The sequence below is a fragment of the Pseudophryne corroboree genome, chromosome 4 (assembly GCF_028390025.1).
Source record: "Pseudophryne corroboree isolate aPseCor3 chromosome 4, aPseCor3.hap2, whole genome shotgun sequence".
NCBI lineage: Eukaryota > Metazoa > Chordata > Amphibia > Anura > Myobatrachidae > Pseudophryne > Pseudophryne corroboree.
The window spans coordinates 196,767,922-196,787,668 of NC_086447.1; the positions used below are offsets into that span (position 1 = coordinate 196,767,922).

Below are 19,747 nucleotides of genomic sequence, written 5' to 3' on the forward strand. Positions count from 1 at the left end.
CGATGCCTGACCTTCCCAACACTGGACGGGAAGAGCTTGCGCCTTACACCATTTGCACGCCCCCTGCAAGTGCGCCTCTTTTTTTCTTTGCGTCATGTGCTGTTTGGGGAGTATTTTTTTGAAGGGCCATCCTGTCTGACACTGCAGTGCCACTCCTAGATGGGCCAGGTGTTTGTGTCGGCCACTTGGGTCGCTGAGCTTAGTCACACAGCTACCTCATTGCGCCTCTTTTTTTCTTTGCGTCATGTGCTGTTTGGGGAGTATTTTTTTGAAGGGCCATCCTGCGTGACACTGCAGTGCCACTCCTAGATGGGCCAGGTGTTTGTGTCGGCCACTAGGGTCGCTTAGCTTAGTCGTCACACAGCTACCTCATTGCGCCTCTTTTTTTCTTTGCGTCATGTGCTGTTTGGGGAGTATTTTTTTGAATGGCCATCCTGTCTGACACTGCAGTGCCACTCCTAGATGGGCCAGGTGTTTGTGTCGGCCACTTGGGTCGCTGAGCTTAGTCACACAGCTACCTCATTGCGCCTCTTTTTTTCTTTGCATCATGTGCTGTTTGGGGAGTATTTTTTGGAAGGGCCTTCCTGCCTGACACTGCAGTGCCACTCCTAGATAAGCCAGGTGTTTGTGTCGGCCACTTGGGTCGCTGAGCTTAGTCACACAGCTACCTCATTGCGCCTCTTTTTTTCTTTGCGTCATGTGCTGTTTGGGGAGTATTTTTTGGAAGGGCCATCCTGCGTGACACTGCAGTGCCACTTCTAGATGGGCCAGGTGTTTGTGTCGGCCACTTGTGTCGCTTAGCTTAGCCATCCAGCGACCTCGGTGCAAATTTTAGGACTAAAAATAATATTGTGAGGTGTTCAGAATAGACTGGAAATGAGTGGAAATTATTGTTATTGAGGTTAATAATACTATGGGATCAAAATGACCCCCATATTCTATGATTTAAGCTGTTTTATAGGGTTTTTTGAAAAAAACACCCGAATCCAAAACACAACCGAATCCGACATAAAAAATTTGGTGAGGTTTTGCCAAAACGCGTTCGAACCCAAAACACGGCCGCGGAACCGAACCCAAAACCAAAACACAAAACCCGAAAAATTTCCGGTGCACATCACTAATTTTTAGTCACGATATACCTCTTGAATTCCCTGTTTGTGCTGATAGACTACACAGGGGGTTCTTGTCAGGTATTGTGCTGCTAATATTGGCCCTACTTCCGAGTTGTTCGCTCTCTAGCTGCTTTTAGCAGCAGTGCAAATGCTAAGCCGCCGCCCTCTGGGAGTGTATCTTAGCTTAGCAGAAGTACGAACGAAAGGATCGCAGCGCTGCTACAAAAAAAAATTGTGCAGTTTAAGAGTAGCTCGAGACCTACTCCTAGCTTGCGATCACTTCAGACTATTTAGTTCCTGTTTTGACGTCCCAAACACGCCCTGCGTTCGGCCAGCCACGCCTACGTTTTTCCAGCCACTCCTGCGTTTTTATCTGGCACGCCTGCGTTTTTTCACACACTCCCCAAAAACGGTCAGTTACCACCCAGAAACACCCACTTCCTGTCAATCACTCTGCGGCCAGCAGTGCGACTGAAAAGTGTTGCTAGAGCTTGTGTAAAACTGCATCGGCTTTTGTGGAAGTACGTAGCGCTTGCGCACCATACGCATGCGCAGACGTGCCGATTTTTAGCCTGATCGCTGCGCTGCGAACAACGGCAGCTAGCGATCAACTCGGAATGATGGCCATTGTACTGTGTTGCCTTGCATTGAGCTTTCGGATATGTCCGCTACAAAGGGCAATGGTGCCGGGGGTGATCCCACATTGCGTGGTGGTGACGCTGCAGACACATTTGAGGAAAACATAGCAGCTGAGGGTTCAGGTTCTGGGGGATCCTTACCCCGAAGTGGGACTGTAACAACGGGGGTTCAAAATAACCCACCTTGGGCTACCTTCTCCACGCTATTGAATATGCTGGTAACTAGTCTAACGCCCCCTATGGGATCTCCTGTGCCGGTATAACCGCTTATGGTCCCCGCGGTTAACCCGCCATGGGCAGATCAACTGTCTGCTCAGATATAGCAATTGAACCTATCACTGACTACTCAAAAGTCTAACCCTCGCCCGCCTAAGACCAAGGGGTCCTCTAAGAAGGCCATTACTTCATCACAATCCACCAACGTACCATACTCCTCGTCTGATGAGGATGGTGTTTATACTGACCCCACAGATTCTGATCCCGACGCTTCTGATGGGGAATCTGTTTCACAGGTGGATGTTCCTGAACCATTCTTCAAATTACTGATGACCCGGAGTCTGATGCTGCCCCTAAGACAGACACCGGACAGGTTTAAACGTCAGAAAGTGGTTAAACAAGTTTTACCTCATTCTGACCATTTAGTTGACATACGTTAGGAGTCCTGGGAAAATACAGGAAAGAAATTCACGCCTCACAAGAAGATGCTGGCTCGCTACCCACTCACAGCGAAGCTAAGTAAAAATTGGGAAACACCCCACACCAGTGGATTCGCAGGTGACGCGGCTGGTGATATCTTCAGCTCTGCCGGTAACTACCGTCACATCTCTGAAAGAACCGACGGATAAGCTCGTGGAAGAATGTTTAAAGGCAATTTACACCCTAACTGGTGCTGCGCATAGGCCCACCATTGCAGCTACATGGGCTGCAGAGGCTGTTGAAACGTGGGCTCAGGAGCTGGAGGCGGAGTTGCCTTCCAACACTTCTGATCATGCTAGACAATGTCTATCTTATATTGTCACAACTTCTCATTACATTAAGGAGTCCGCTTCTGATGCCAGTATTCTGGTTGCAAAGGCTTCTACTACGTCCATTTTGGCTCGCCGGATTCTCTGGTTATGGTCCTGGTCTGTGGATCTGGACTCTAAGAAAACCCTGGAGGTACTCCCTTTTAAGGGAGACATTCTTTTTGGAGAAAACCTCAACAAGATAGTGGCTGACTCAGCTTCTGCTAAAACAGCATGTCTACCTAGTACTGCTCCTTCGGTGCCGAAGGCTAAGAGTACCCCATTTCGCTCCTTTCGTCCTTCAGGGAAAGCAGAAGGTCAGGCGTACTCGAAACAGGTTCGCACTTCCATACCCAATAAGCACAAACCCAAACGGGCCTGGGCTGCCCATCAGCCTGCTTCCAAAACTGACAAGCCTGCCACATGACGGGGCGGGCCTCCCTCTGGGGGAGCCCAAGGTGGGGGGTCAACTTCTAGGTTATACCCAGGAATGGTTGAGGACCACTTCCGATGCCTGGGTACGGGAAGATGTCACTCGAGGTTACGCGTATCCTTCAAGAATCATCCCCCTCATCGATTTTGCCTGACAGACGTCCCTTCTGAACAGGTGAAGGCAAAAAACTCTTCATTCTGTGGTACAGTCCCTCCTGGACACAGTAGTGGTAGTACAGGTGCCTCTGGCTCAGAGAGGCAAGGGGTACTATTCACCGCTGTTCCTAGTCCCGAAACCAAATGGGTCATCCCGGCCCATTCTCAACCTCAAGTCCTTGAACAAATTTGTGAGGGTCTCCAGGTTTCAAATGGAACCTCTTTGCTCTATTGTTCTGGCCTTGTGACTTTGGATTATATGGTCTCCCTGGACATACAGGATGCTTACCTGCATATTCCCATTGTAGTGTCGCATCAGCAGTACGTGATGTTTGCGGTTGGCAACCTCCATTACCAATTTCGGGCGTTACCTTTTGGTTTGACCATAGCTCCGCGAGTCTTCACCAAGGTCATGGCAGTAATGACGGCTGTACTCCGCCGTCAAGGGGTCAGGATCCTACCGTACTTGGACTACTTGTTGATCCTGGCAAATTCCCCAGAAATTCTCCTATGCCATCTGGATCTGACTATCCAGTTTCTGCAAGCCCACGGTGGGCTCATCAACTGGAAGAAATCTTCCCTGGTCCCTGTTCAGAGCATGTTGCACCTGGGAGTGTTGTTGGACACTCACAACCAGCGGTTGTTCTTGTCTCAGGAGAAAGTCCTGAAGCTTCAGGACAGGATTCGATGCTTCCTATCTCATCCGCAAGTGTCGATACATTCAGCAATACAAGTGCTAGATCTCATGGTGTCGGCTTTCAACATGGTGGAGTATGCTCAATTCCATTCCTGCCCTCTGCAGAAACTGATTCTTGCCAAGTGGGACGGCCCGCCTCACCGGATCAGGTCTCAAATGATCTCCTTGTCTCCGGAGGTCCATTTGTCACTGAGCTGGTGGCTTCAGGACCAACGATTGAGTAGGGTCGTCCCTTCTGGATCTCCAACTGGGTCCTTCTGACAACGGATGCCAGTCTGAGAGGTTGGGGCGCGGTGCTGGAGCAACACTCTCATCAGGGTCAGTGGACCAAGGAGGAGTCTTTCCTCCCGATAAACAGTCTGGAATTGCGGGCGGTGCTCAACTCATTGAACTTGGCCCAGCATTTAATACAGAACAGACCTGTTCAAGTACAGTCAGACACCGCCACCACGGTGGCGTACATCAATCATCAAGGCGGCACTCGAAGCTGCATGGCATTGAGGGAAGTATCACGGATTCTTCAGTGGGCGGAACACCATCTGCCAGCCATATCGGCAGTGTTCAATCCAGGGCCCCTAAACTAAGTAGCGGACTTTCTCAGTCATCAGGACGTACACGCTAGAGAGTGGAGCCTCCATCCAGAAGTGTTTCAACTCCTCGTGGACAAGTGGGGCCTTCCAGATGTTGACCTGATGCATCTCGACACAATCATAAGGTTCTAGTCTTCGGAGCAAGGACATGGGATCCTCAAGCAGCGTTCATGGACGCACTGGCAATTCCATGGAACTTTTGGCTGCCATATGTGTTCCCTCAGTTGTCACTCCTGCTCAGAGTAATAAGGAAGTTCAAGCAAGAAGGAGGAATCCTATTTCTGATCGCTCCAGCGTGGCCCAGACGGCATTGGTTCTCAGACCTTCAGGGTCTCTCGATAGAGCGTCCCCTTCTACTTCCGCAGTGCCCGGATCTCCTCATTCAGGGCCCCTGTGTATATCAGGATTTATCCTGATTAGCTTTGACGGCGTGGCTCTTGAAGCTTCCGTCTTCAGGGCCAAAGGATTTTCTGAGGCAGTCATTCAAACCATGTTGAAGGCCCAGAAACTGACTTCTGCTCGGATTTATCATAGTGTCTGGAATACTTACTTTGCTTGGTGCGCATCTAACAATCATGACGCTTACAAATTTAATACGGCCAAACTTTTGGCCTTTCTACAACAAGGCCTGGACTTGGGCCTTCGTCTGGCCTCCATCAAGGTTCATATTTCTGCCTTGTCAGTTTGGTTCCAGAGGAAAATTGCAACTTTACCTGATGTTAATACATTTACTAAGGGTGTGTTGCGGATTCAACCTCCTTACGTCCCGCCTGTGGCTCCTTGGGATTTGTAGGTGGTTCTGGTGGCGTTGCAAGGGTCTCCATTTGAGCCTCATTATTCTGAAAACCTTAAGTGGCTTTCTCTTAAGGTGTTGTTTCTGCTGGCTATTGGCTCTGCTAGACGGGTGTCTGATTTGGGTGGCTTATCTTGTAGGTCACCATACAGTATCTGATTTTTCACTGTGATCGGCCGGTTCTTAGAACTCGTCCTGGGTATTTACCTAAGGTGGTGTCTTCTATCCACCTTAATCAGGAGATTGTGGTTCCGGCCTTTGCCTCTCCTGAATTTTCTTCCAAAGAGCGGTCTTTGGATGTGGCACGGGCTCTCCGTATCTATGTGAAGAGAACTGCCTCCATCAGGAAGTCAGATTCTCTCTTTGTTCTGTTTGGTTTTCGCAAACGTGGCTGGCCTGCTCACAAGCAGACCCTAGCCAGATGGATTAGAATGGTGATTGCACATGCTTATGTACAGGCTGGCCTTCCAGCTCCTGCTACCATAAATGCCCATTCTACTCGGTCGGTTGGACCTTCTTGGGCGGCCCACCGTGGTGGGACCCTTGAACAATTGTGCAAGGTGGCTACGTGGTCCTCAGTGAACACGTTCATAAGATTTTATGCCTTTGATACTTCCGCCTCCCAGGATTCTTCCTTTAGACGCCGGGTTCTTGTGCCCGCTACAGTGCGTCCTCTCCCATAAGGAACTGCTTTAGGACATCCCCAATGTTATCCCCTGTGGAGCCCAATATACCCCGCAACAGAAAACGAGATTTATGGTAAGAACTTACCGTTGTTAAATCTCTTTCTGCGAGGTACACTGGGCTCCACAGGATGCCCACCTTGATGCACTTAGCTTCTTTGGGTTGATATGGCATTAGCCGCTGACACCCTCTCCTGTCGTGAGTGTGTGGTGTATGTGGCTACTAACGATTGTCGTCTCTTTTACCTGCTACTGCATTGGACTGGTTAACAAAAACTGAGCTCCTGTGCACGGAGGCGGGGTTATAGAGGAGGCGACACTATGCATCTTGGAAAGAAGGTCAAAGCTTTGAGCCTGTTGGTGCCTCGGATCAAGATCCTACACTACACCCCAATGTCATTCCCTTTGGAGCCCAGTGTACCTCGCAGAAAGAGATTTAACAATGGAAAGTTCTTACCATAAATCTCGTTTTATATATATATATATATATATATATATATATATATATATATAAATCTGGCAGTACCGTACTTCCCAGTGTTGCCGACCCACCCCACCCCTCGGTATGATGTCTAATTGAGAGTATTGATAGGGGCCCCTACAACTTTGTTACCCAGGGGCCCCCACAGATCCCTGGTCATATGTATACATTTGCAGGAAAAAGGAAGTAAACCACTCATTTGGTTATTAATGAGGTAAGTGAGAGGAGCAAGTTTTATCAGCAAGAACACACATGAAGCTTTAGTTATATTGATTTAATTGGAAAACAAAAAAAATAGGTCTTGAATGAAGAGGGGTTTAAATGTAATTTTTGTTGCATGCATAGTCTTGATGTGAGGATAGTAAACAAGGGAATTGGGAAGATTGCATATCAGAATTTGATGATCTGAAAATAACAGAAGATGGCAGGTGAGAAGCAGTACGATGCAGACCTCTGTCATTTATCATAGCTTTGCCTCACCACTATTTATATGATTTGGGGGCTGATTCACAGATGGACGGTATTGCACAGGCACTGTGTCATTGTATGCATCTGCTGTGCTAAAATATGCAAAAGCAGCAGAAGGTGTCTATAATAGAAAGAAGCCAATGCATGCTTTTATGATCTTTTACTGCGTCCGCAGATGCAGCATTGGATTTTCTATTTCGTCCTAGAGGATGTTGGACACTCTCAAAAGACCATGGGGTATAGACGGGATCCGCAGGAGACATGGGCACTTTAAGACTTTCAAAGGGGGCGTGACCTGGCTCCTCCTTCTATATCCCTCCCCAGACTCAGTTTTAGAAATGTGCCCGGACGAGACACAGGGCACTCGGGGAGCTTTTAGAGTTTCTCTGAAAATACTTAATGTTAGGTTTTTTTTTATTTTGGGGAGATCTGCTGGCTACAGACTCCCTGCTTCGTGGGAAAGAGGGGAGAGCAGTCTAGACCCACTTCTAATGAGTTTTAGGGCTCTGCTGCTGATGACAGGATGCCTTCAGCTCCTGAGGGGAGATGAACGCCGGGCTCTCCTGGATGCTCCCTCCAACAGCTTGCCGTCCCCCCTCTTCAGCCAGAAGTCAGAAGATAGGTGAGTATTGAGGAAAAGACATCTTCTTCAAAAAGACGGCATATAAGAGGTACCGCACAGCGGCTTGCTCAGTGCGCGCCAGGCTCCCGTTCAGGTCACACCGCTGGGTGCAGGGCGCTGGGGGGGAGGGGGGCGCCCTGGGGAGCTTGTTACCTCTATAAACTGGCTGGCAATGATATTCAGTGCCCAGGATCTGTCCGCAATACCCCAGCCAGGATAAATATATAAAATTAAGCGGGACAAAGCGCGCCATGTTGGGGGCAGGGCTTCTCCTCACTGCTCACTGGCGCCATTTTCCTCCTCCTCAGTGAAGTCGCCGGTCCTTCCTCACCCGCAGCAAGTACCAGGGGGCTCAAAACAGAAGTGGGGGGGGGCATATTTATTTATTATAAGAAAAGCGCAGCAGCTCTGGGACATTTATTAGTGTGGTCAGACCTGCTTATTTGGCGCTGGGGTGTGAGCTGGCTGTTTCCCTTTTTGTTCCCTCACAGACTTGGTGTGTGTGCTGTCTCTGGGTAGTCGACATGTCGGAGGCAGATTATCCTTCTTCGGGGGATAATTTATCAGGGACACCGAATGTTTTGGGGGTGGCCCTGTTGGCACCGCCGACTGCAGATTGGTTAACTACAGTGAATGCCTTGCATGCTAGTGTCACGTCATTAAATAAAAAATTTGATCAGTCTGAATCAATCCCAGGTGTGGAAAAGATCAGTGAAGGACGCTTTATTACAAATGCAAGACCCTGCGGGGTCGCACAAGCGTTTGTTTTGACCAGTTAGTTGACACGGATACCGACACGGACTCGGAGGCCGATGTCGATTATGCTGATTCTAGGTTGGACCCTAAATTGGCTAAGAGTATTCAGCATATGATTGTTGCTGTCAAAAATATCTTTAATATTAATGAGGACCCTATTACACCTGAAACCAGGGTCCTTATTTACAAGGAAAAGAAGCGCTCGGTTACCTTTCCTCCTTGTTTCGAACTGAACGCTCTCTTTGATAGCATTAGGAACAGCCCTGATAAAAAAAATTCTGATTCCTAAAAGGATCAGAGTGGCGTACCCCTTTCCCCGAGTCTGATAGGGATACGTGGGAAAATCCCCCCACAGTAGACAAAGCCCTGGCGCGTTTGTCAAAACAGGTAGCCCTCCCTGCAGCCCAATCGACGGCCCTTAAGGAGCTGGCGGACCGTAAGCAGGAGGCTACCCTAAAGGCTATTTTCACTACTACAAGGAGGCTGCTCAGGCCTCTTATTGCATCTACGTGGGTCAGTAGTGCTATTGAAAAGTGGGCGGACACTTTGTCTTCTGATTGGGATACTCTGGATAGAGATTACATCCAGGTAACGCTTGGTTATATCAGAGATGCAGCTGCATACTTGAAAGAGGCTGCAAGGGATGCTGGCATGCTAGGTGCTAAGGCGAATGCTATGTCCGTTGCGGCTAGGCGAGCGCTCTGGACTCACCAGTGGAATGCTGATGCTGATTCCAAGAGAAATATGGAGTCTCTTCCTTTTAAGGGATTGTGAACTTTTCAGTGACGGTCTTACTGATTTAGTATCAGCAGCTACCGCGGGTAAATCTACCTTTTTACCTTCTGTTCCTACGCAACAGAAGAAACCGCCACATTATCAAATGCAGTCCTTTCGGCCCGACAAGTATAGAAGAGGCCGAGGAAACTTCTTCCTGGCTACCAGAGGTAGAGGAAGAGGCTCGTGTTCCCAGGAGCAGAAGTCCTCCCCGGCTCTTGCCAAATCCTCCGCATGACGCCAGGTCTCCCTTACAGGGGCCCGCACCGGTGGGGGCACGCCTAAAGCTTTTCAGTCAGGTCTGGGTTCGCTCGGGTCTAGACCCTTGGGTATTGAGTATTGTGTCCCAAGGGTACAAACTGGAGTTTCAAGACGTTCCCCCTCACCGTTTTTTCAGATCAGCCTTACCAGCTTCGCTTCCGGACAGGGCTCTGGTCTGCGGTGCAGTACAAAACTTGTGTCAAAATCAGGTTGTGGTCCCGGTACCCCTGGCGCAGCAGGGGCAGGGGTTTTATTCAAGCTGTTTGTGGTGCCAAAGCCGGATGGCTCGGTAAGACCAATCCTCAACCTGAAATCTCTCAATTTCTTCCTGGTGAAATTAAAATTCAAGAATGAGTCTCTCAGAGCGGTGATCTCCAGTCTGGAGGAGGGGGAATTCATGGTCTCATTGGACATCAAGGATGCCTACCTTCATATCCCCATTTATCCTCCTCATCAAAGTTTCCTGAGGTTTGCTATGCAGGATACGCACTACCAGTTTCAGACGTTGCCGTTTGGTCTATCCACGGCTCCGAGGATTTTCACCAAAGTAATGGTAGAAATGATGGTTCTCCTGCGCAAGCAAGGGGTTACAATTATCCCGTACTTGGACGATCTCCTGATAAAGGCTAGGTCCAAGGACAAATTGTTGCAGGACATTGCACTATCCCTGTCAATTCTACACCAGCACGGCTGGCTCCTGAACTTGCCGAAATCACAGTTAATCCCGACAACCCGGTTGGCGTTTTTGGGCATGATACTGGACGCGGTCCAACAGAGAGTGTTCCTCCCCATGGAGAAAGCTCGGGAAATTCAGTGTCTGGTAAGACTCTTGCTAAAACCGAAAACGGTCTCCATTCATCAATGCATTCAATTGCTGGGAAAAATGGAGGCGGCATATGAGGCCCTCCAGTTTGGGAGGTTCCATGCCAGAGTGTTCCAGTGGGACCTGTTGGACAAATGGTCCGGATCCCACCTTCATATGCACCGGAGGATAATTCTATCTCCCAACACCAGAGTCTCACTTCTGTGGTGGCTCCACAGCTCTCGCCTCCTTGCGTGACGCCGGTTCGGGATCCAGGACTGGATCCTGGTAACCACGGATGCAAGTCTCCGAGGTTGGGGGGCAGTCACTCTGGGGGTGAGCTTCCAAGGAAGATGGTCAAGTCCGGAAACGCATCTTCACATAAACGTTCTGGAACTGAGCCATTTACAACGGCCTCCTACAAGCGGAACATCTTCTTCGGAACCTGCCGGTTCTGATTCAATTGGACAATGTTACGGCAGTGGCTTACATCAACCGCCAAGGCGGCACGAGAAGCAGAGCAGCAATGGCAGAAGCCACGAAAATTCTTCGTTGGGCGTAAAAACATACAAGCGCTTTGTCGGCAATATTCATTCCGGGAGTGGACAACTGGGAAGCAGACTTCCTCAGCAGACAATACCTACATCCAGGAGAGTGGAGCCTCCATCAGGAGGTCTTCACACTGATAACAGTTCGATAAGGGGTTCCCCATATAGACATGATGGCGTCTCGCCTCAACAGAAAACTTCTGAAGTATTGTTTCAGGTCCAGGGACCTTCAGGCGGAGGCAGTGGATGTGCTGACAACACCCTGGGTGTTTCCGTCGGTGTACATTTTCCCTCCACTTCCTCTCATCCCAAAGGTGTTGAGACTTCTAAAAAGAACAAACATTCCAGCGCTCCTTGTAGCCCCAGATTGGCCAAGGAAAACGTGGTACCCGGATCTTCAGACGTTACTAGTCGACGATCCCTGGCCTCTTCCTCTTCGCGAGGACCTGCTGCGGCAGGGGCCGTTCGTCCACCAAGACTTACAGCCGCTACGTTTGACGGCATGGCGGTTGAACGCCAGATTTTAGCCCGGAAGGGTATTCCCAGTGAAGTCATACCTACTCTTATTCTTGCCAGGAAGGCAGTGACGTCAAAGTACTATCACCGTATTTGGAGGAAATATATTTCCTGGTGCGAGTCCAAGAGAGCTCCAGTGGAGAAATTTGACCTTGGACGTTTTCTCCATTTTCTACAGAATGGAGTGGATGCGGGCCTTAAATTAGGCTCCATTAAAGTGCAGATTTCTGCCTTGTCCATTTTCTTTCAGAAACAATTGGCCTCACTTCCTGAAGTGCAGACCTTTGTGAAAGGGGTGTTGCACATCCAACCTCCTTTTGTGCCCCCTGTGGCACCTTGGGACCTTAACGTTGTATTATCGTTCCTTCAGTCACATTGGTTTGAACCTTTGCGTAAAGTAGAGTTAAAATTCCTCACTTGGAAAGTTGTCATTTTGTTGGCGTTGGCATCCGCAAGGCGGGTGTCGGAGTTGGCGGGCTTGTCTCACATGAGCCCTTACTTAATTTTCCATGAAGATAGAGCAGAGTTGCGAACTCGGCAACAATTTCTGCCAAAGGTAGTTTCCTCTTTTCATATCAACCAACCTATTGTGGTGCTAGTGGCTACTGGCGCTTTGGCTGAGAATAAGTCTCTGGATGTGGTCAGAGCTTTAAAGATTTATGTAGCTAGGATGGCTCAATTGAGGAAACGGAGTCTCTGTTTATTTTGTATGCTCCCAATAAGATTGGGGTTCCTGCTTCAAGCAGACCATTGCCCACAGGATGTCAGACGATTCAGCAGGCTCATTCAATGGCAGGCTTGCCGTTGCCGAAATCACTGGAGGCCCATTCCGCTAGGAAGGTGGGTTCGTCCTGGGCGGCTGGCCGGGGTGTCCGGCATTGCAACTTTGCCGAGCTGCTACTTGGTCAGGGTCGAACACGTTTGCTAAATTCTACAAGTTTGATACCTTGGCCGATGAAGACCTTAAATTTGGTCAATCGGTGCTGCAGAGTCATCCGCACTCACCCGCCCGCTATTGAGCTTTGGTATAAACCCCATGGTCTTTTGAGAGTGCCCAACATCCTCTAGGATGAAATAGAAAATAGGATTTTAAATACCTACCAGTAAATCCTTTTCTATGAGTCCGTAGAGGATGTTGGGCGCCCATCCCAGTGCGTGCTGTATCTGCAGTTTAGTTCTGGTTACACACAGGTTGTGTTTTTGTTTTTTTCTTCAGCTTGTTGCTGAGGTTTTGTCCATGTACGTTGACATGTGTTCAGTTATCTGCCATGTTATACGGCATGCTTATGGCATGAGCTGGTGTTGGCTCACCTTGTTTGTTAAGTCCTTTCCTCGTAATGTCAGTCTTGCCGGGCACAGTTCCAAACTGAGTCTGGGGAGGGATATAGAGGGAGGAGCCAGGTCACGCCCCCTTTGAAAGTCTTAAAGTGCCCATGTCTCCTGCGGATCCCGTCTATACCCCATGGTCTTTTGAGAGTGCCCAACATCCTCTAAGGACTCATAGAAAAGGATTTACCGGTAGGTATTTAAAATCCTATTATCTGCATGCACCTTGGCAATCAGAGTAACCCTCAGGTTATTCAGGATGAATGCTGTTTTCAAACTGCCGAGGCAGTAAAGCTGCTTTAGAAGACGCAGATCCTAACCCCAGAATGTCTACAAAATGAGGGGCACGTCTCTTTTTTTTATAAAATGCTCCCTCTTCCTACACCAAACGGCTGCAGACTATCACTCACCTGATGTCTGTATCCACACTGCATCACACGATGCAGGACCCAGGGTGCACATGTGCAGTATGGGTCCTGCCCATTCACAATTCAACAATCATCGGCGATGCATGGAAACCATCACCATTAGGCCCTTTGAGGTTTGAGAGAGAGAGAGAGATTCATAAGACGTTTAGTTTGGTGGCTACTTATGAGTCACATGATACCTAAAATATGTCTTCTAGAAGTTTCAATTCTGCATTAGTGAGCATAGAATGTTATTAAAATAAATAAAACATTGCTAGGCAGGGAAGTCACTATGATTTATCGCGTGTGTCTTTCGTGAATACTGTTTAAAAAAAGTTTTGTTTTTTTTCTTTCCAATTTTCTGACTTGTAACCAGGACTAAAAGTAGACTAAAATGAAAACTGAGACCCACTGACTAAATCTTAACTACAACAAAGCAAAAAAAAGCAACTAAGACTAAAATTACATCTTAAATCCTTGTCAAAATGTAGGGTTTTAAATTTTTAAAGAACAATTGTTTGTTCTAGATATTTGTAGAAAATAAATATGACCTGTTGTGAAGGATTGTGTATTGCACTTGTTTGTTTTTATCAAACTTAAGGCATTCATTTATATATGATATGTGGGAATACTATGGTAAGTCAGACTCAGTATGTAACACTTCTCAGTCTACTGAGCCTAGATTAGTAAACACATAGTTAAAGTTATGCAAACTTCTCAAGGGAATTTTAGAGAAATGTTCTTCAGCAAAATCCATTACAGCATCATTAAACTGTTTGCAAAAGTAATGACTAAAACATTAACTAAAATGAGACTAAAATGAAAACGGAGACCCACTGGCTAAATCTTGACTAAAACAAAGCAAAAGAAAATGTGACTTTATACCAACTACAATTAGACTTAGACTAAAGCTACAGTAAATTGAAAATCTTTGTCAAAATGAATACTGCTTGTAACCTATGACCTTTAGTAACTGTGTATTTGTTATTCTTACTCTCCAGGCCCGGGAGCTAATAACCACATTATCATCCGAGAGAGATACTATGACAACAATGGGGACCTTGCCATGGGAATGCTTGCGGGTGCCGCTACAGGGATGGCCCTCGGCTCTCTCTTCTGGGGATTTTAGCGGCAATATTAATCTCAAATGCTTTTATTTATTATAGTAAATAATTGTACTATGCAAATATAGTTGTTTTTCTACAGAATAACTAATGTACTTACAAGGTTAAGGAAATGTTGCTAAGTCGTACCAGCTTTTTTAAATATATATATATATATATATACATGCAGAGGATGGCACAGCACTCCAAGGCGACTTTGAAAAGAATCACTCAGTCAGCAGGGATACAGCAACGTTTCAATGTATTAACATTTTCCTCAGGCTGAGGAAAATGTTAATACATTGAAACGTTGCTGTATCCCTGCTGACTGAGTGATTCTTTTCAAAGTCGCCTTGGAGTGCTGTGCCATCCTCTGCATGTACATACGCCTTACTGCACAGGCACCCGGCGCTCAGCTGTAAAGTGCTTATGGGAGAGCCGGTACCCTCTATGTGTATATATATATATATAATAGAGGTCTTATATTTATGCAAAAAAAGAGAAAAAGTTAAGGAAATTGCTTTGTTCCGTGGATTATGGTTAGCATACTATTAGCTCATGCTACAGAGTTTTGTAATGCAGCTTTCTATAATTGATTATTTAAATATAAGAGTGTATTACCTGTGATGGCCATTCTGAGCAACCATAGGGTTGATGGCGAGACCAATGTGCATCCGATGGTGCGTCTTTGTATGCAAGTAGAGGATCTCGGAAGATAGCGGTGGGCCTCTCTGTACAAAATGAATCAAGCCCAGAATGTGGTAAATGGCCTTATAAGCAGACTAGCCAACTGTGTGTTAATAAAAGCATAATCACTTGCATGTTCTCTTATTGTTTCACCTTGCAACAATACATATAAGTAATGTTATTTATCACATAATGACTATGAATTGTTTATATCTGCTGTATGGGCAAAATATGGAATTACATGAAGGATAATTACTCAAATTGTATTGTTAATATGCATTTCCAAATAAACATGGTTGAATTAGTGCAGGTTTTTTTTTCTTAGTGCACATTTCAGTTTCCATTGGTCCATGTTACTGGTCCCTGTGTCAGCTCATTGTCACTGACCTAGGTTGGGGGTGTTGTGAACTCGGGGGTTCTCCCGATGGTAGGGGAGAGGAACCACAGTTGGGTCGGAACAGGGATGGCTTAATGTAGGTCTTCCTCATACAGGACTCTGACAGTAAAGCTTGGTGAAAATATTAAAGAACTTTATTGCAGGAAGAGAGCAACACAATGTCACATAGCAGAGAAGGAGCGTATGGAGGAATGTCCAGGCCTATAGGAGAACTTATAAGAAATGCTAAGGATTCCAGGAAAAGAAGTACTTGTGAGTGTTGGTACAAGATAATAATGACTGAAGAACTTGTAAGTGATGTTTTTAAAGATACTGGTGATTTGAAGAACTGGTGAACGGTGGTAAACGATTTGAAACACTTGTGAGCGGTGGTTAAAGACACTGATAATATGTAGAACTTGAGAACGGTGGTTAAAGACACTGATGATTTGTATGACTTGAGAGTGGTGATTAAAGACACTGATGATTTGTAGAACTTGAGAGCGGTGATTAAAGACACTGATGATTTGTAGAACTTGAGAGCGGTGATTAAAGACACTGATGATTTGTAGAACTTGAGAGCGGTGATTAAAGACACTGATGATTTGTAGAACTTCAGAGCGGTGTTTAGCCCGCAGCACACGCTGACTCCAAGAAGCACTGGTGACTGGATTTCAGAGAAACACACCAGCCGCAGTATACGCTGAACTGTGCAGCAACTGGCACCTGGAAGTGCCGGAAACACTGGGATACGACTGCAGAGAGATACGTCGGGAACAAGAGCACTGGCATCCACGTCAGGGGAAAAGACGATACTCAGGCGCCGAGGCTCAGCCCGGCGTCTGACTTTGAATCTCGCGCCTACGCTGGATTGGCGGAACAGTCTGATGACATCACCTGCTCCCTGCCCACGTGATGCCGGGTGTCATGGCGGCGCCCCTGCCCCGGGGAACCGCCGGGAGCTGCGCCAGCCAGACGCCGGAGCCCGTGGACCACCAAAGGCGGAGGCCGCAACACAGACCAGCAGGCACACAGGGGTAAGCGCGGTGAACGCCGCCTATGGCGTGTGACAGTACCCTCTCCTCCAGTAGTGGCCCCCGGACACTTTCCAGGTTTTGTTGGATGTCTGGAATGGAAAATCCGCTCCAGTCGGGGAGCCATAACTTCAGTAGCCTTGACCCAGCTCCTCTCCTCGGGGCCAAAACCTTTCCACTCCACTAAATACTGTAGATTCTTGTGAAGATAACGAGAGTCAAGAATAGCTTTGATTTCAAAGTCCGTTCCAGCTTCAGACTCTGCAGAGGTTGGCCTCGGGGACTTTAAATGGAACTGGTTTAAAATAAGGGGGCGAAGGAGAGAAACATGAAAGGAGTATGGTATCCGGAGGTGGGAAGGCAATCCCAATTTGCAGACAACCGGATTCAGGACTTGTAACACGGGGTAAGGACCAATAAACTTTGGGGCGAACTTCATAGTGGGCACCCTTAACCGGAGGTTGCGGGTGGAGAGCCATACCCTGTCACCAACCTTGTATTGGGGAGCTGCTCGTCGCTTCCTATCCACAAAGAAGTTATAGCGGCCGGAGACTCTCTTGAGATTAGCATGAACTCGACTCCAAATTTGACTGAAGTGCTGAAGAGTAGAGGCTGCAGCAGGAACATCCTCCGGAGGACAAATGGGTAATTCAGGAACTTGAGGATGGAACCCATAATTAATGAAAAATGGGGACTCACCAGTCGAAGAGTGGTACAGATGATTATGGGCAAACTCGGCCCATGGCAACAGTTCCACCCAATCATCTTGCGAGGGAGAGAGATAAACACGGAGAAAAGTCTCTAAATCTTGATTAACGCGTTCAGTTTGCCCGTTGGTCTGTGGATGGTAAGCGGATGAAAACTTGAGTTTTATTTGTAAGGCTGTACAGAGAGCTCTCCAGAATCTTGCAGTGAATTGTACCCCCCGGTCAGAGACGATTTCCTGAGGTAAGCCGTGCAGGCGGAAATGTTCTCGGATAAATAACAAAGCCAACTTGGGAGCTGATGGTAACCCGGTCAAAGGTACAAAATGTGCCATTTTAGAGAAACGGTCGATAATTACCCAGACAGTATTGTGACCCTTGGAGAGGGGTAATTTAGTGACAAAGTCCATAGAGATATGGGTCCAAGGCCTCTGAGGAATGGACAGTGGATGCAACAACCCCGCAGGAGGCAAGCGAGGAATTTTGTGCTGAGCACACTGAGGACATGAGTTGACATAATCTTGAATATCCTTCTTCATAGTGTCCCACCAGTAAGACCTTCATAGAAACTCCCACATCTTTTGAACTCCAGGATGACCAGAAATCTTGGAAATATGAGCCCACTGCAACAACCTTGGTCGAAAGTTAGCTGGCACAGACATTCTCCCAGGAGGAGGACCCAGAGCGGTGGGAGCCGCCGACATAGAAACTGGACTGAGAATCAAAGCCTTCTCATGGAATTCTCCTCATCCGAAGCTGTTAAGTAATGGGATAAAGCATCAGCCTTGGTGTTAAAAGTCCCAGCCCGGTACTTAATGACAAATAAAAACCAAGTAAAGAAGAGCGCCCATCTAGCTTGACGGGGATTCAAGCACTGGGCCGTCTTGAGGTACAGCAAATTCTTATGATCAGTGAAAATTGTAATTAGGTGTTTAGCACCTTCCAAAAGATATCTCCATTCCTCCAAGGCAGATTTTATTGCCAAAAGTTCTTTGTCTCCAATGGTGTAATTCTGTTCCGCAGGAGAGAATTTGTGAGAATGGAAACCACATGGATGTAACTTCCCATCTGGAGCGTACTGCGAAAGCACCGCACCTATGCCTACCGTGGAAGCATCAACCTCCAAAAAGAATGGTTTTGAAAAATCTGGTTGCTGAAGTACTGGAGTGGACATAAAGGCTGCCTTTAACTGAGCGAACGCTGCTACAGCTTCAGAGGACCAATGACTTGGGTCAGAACCCTTCTTGGTTAGGGCAGTAATAGGTTCCACGATGGTAGAGAATCCCTTTATGAATTTCCGGTAGTAATTTGCAAAGCCCAGAAATCATTGTACCACTTTCAAAGATAGAGGCTGAGTCCAGTCCCGGATGGCAGTGAGTTTCTCTGGATCCATACGAAGCTCCATGCCCGAAATGATGTAGCCAAGAAATGGAATAGAAGAAACCTCAAAGGTACATTTGGAAATCTTGCCATAAAGATGATTCTCTCATAATCGAAGAAGTACCTCTTTGACCTGTATTCTGTGCTCTGTGAGATTTTTAGAAAATATCAGAATGTCATCCAAATATACCACGACACTTAGGTATAGCATATCCCGAAAGACTTCGTTAATGAATCCCTGGAAGATGGCAGGGGCGTTGCTGAGGCTAAACGGCATTACCAGGTACTCTTAATGCCCGTCCCTGGTATTGAAGGCCGTCTTCCATTCGTCTCCCTTTCGGATATGTATCAAATTATAAGCTCCCCCTTAAATCAAGCTTGGTGAAAACTCGGGCTCCGCGAACTCTATCAAAGAGCTCCGTAATGAGCGGCAAAGGATACTTATTCTTGATGGTGACATCATTTAGACCACGATAGTCAATAAATGGTCTTAGCCCTCCGTCCTTCTTCTTCACAAAAAAAAAAACCCCGCCCCCGCCGGGTAGGTAGAGGGGGCGGATGAATCCTTTCTGCAGATTAGACTTGATATAGTCCGACATAGCTTGGGTCTCGGGTAATGATAAGGAATAAGTGCGACCCCGAGGTGGCATTTCTCCCGTAATGAGCTCAATGGGACAGTCCCAGTGTCTATGCGGTGGTAGCAGATCGGCCTCTTGCTCCGAGAACACGTCAGAAAACTCCCGATAGGCCTCCGGAATGAGCCCTTCATCTGACTTGGAAGATACCCGGAGCGGATAGACAGGGGTGAGACAATTTGAATGACAAAAAGGACTCCAAGATGTTATTTGTGTCGAACTCCAGTCGACGTGAGGGTTGTGTAGTTTAAGCCAAGGAAGGCCAAGAACCAGATCGTGGGGCATCTCCCGAATCACCTAGGAACTCCAGATGTTCTTGATGCAGGGCTCCCACTTGCAGTTTGATTGGTACTGTACAACTTGAAATCAGACCGTTAGAAATTTGGGTACCATTGATAGCAGTCAACGTAATAGGTCGTTCGACCGACCGTAGCTGAAAACCCAGATTCTGAGCACAGGAAAGGGAGATAAAATTTCCTGCAGACCCTGAGTCCAGCAGAGCCTTAATGGGTTTGGCTATTGACTCGGAGAACAGAGACATGGAGAGTAAACAGTCCACTGACGGAGAAGGTTTAGAAGAAACCCCTAGCTCGACTCCTCCGGAATAAGCTAGGACTGCCCGTTTCCCGGACGAGACTTGCAAAACTTGAGAAAATGATCCGCGGCTCCACAGTAGAGGCAGAGTCTACCCTCACGACGACGCTGAAGTTCTTCTGGGGACAGCCGAGATCGATTAATCTGCATGGGTTCATCAGGACTTGG

At 47.4% G+C, this 19,747-nt stretch overlaps 1 protein-coding gene and 1 long non-coding RNA gene across 6 annotated transcripts in view; one reads left to right on the forward strand and one right to left on the reverse strand.

The window, feature by feature from the left end:
- Nucleotides 1–13,193, reverse strand: part of LOC134911256 (uncharacterized) — a 115,099-nt gene extending 101,906 nt beyond the window's left edge. Inside the window, exon 1 of the long non-coding RNA XR_010176429.1 lies at nucleotides 13,070–13,193. This is a non-coding gene — a long non-coding RNA (uncharacterized LOC134911256). The remainder of the gene's footprint in view (nucleotides 1–13,069) is intronic.
- PLEKHB2 (pleckstrin homology domain containing B2) overlaps nucleotides 1–14,384 on the forward strand; it is a 153,248-nt gene extending 138,864 nt beyond the window's left edge. For all 5 annotated transcript variants that reach the window (XM_063919558.1, XM_063919557.1, XM_063919555.1 and 2 more), the window contains one exon: nucleotides 14,068–14,384. In XM_063919558.1, coding sequence (XP_063775628.1) covers nucleotides 14,068–14,195 — 128 coding nt within the window. In that variant the 3' untranslated portion in view covers nucleotides 14,196–14,384. The remainder of the gene's footprint in view (nucleotides 1–14,067) is intronic.
- The last annotated feature ends 5,363 nt before the right edge of the window (nucleotides 14,385–19,747 follow it).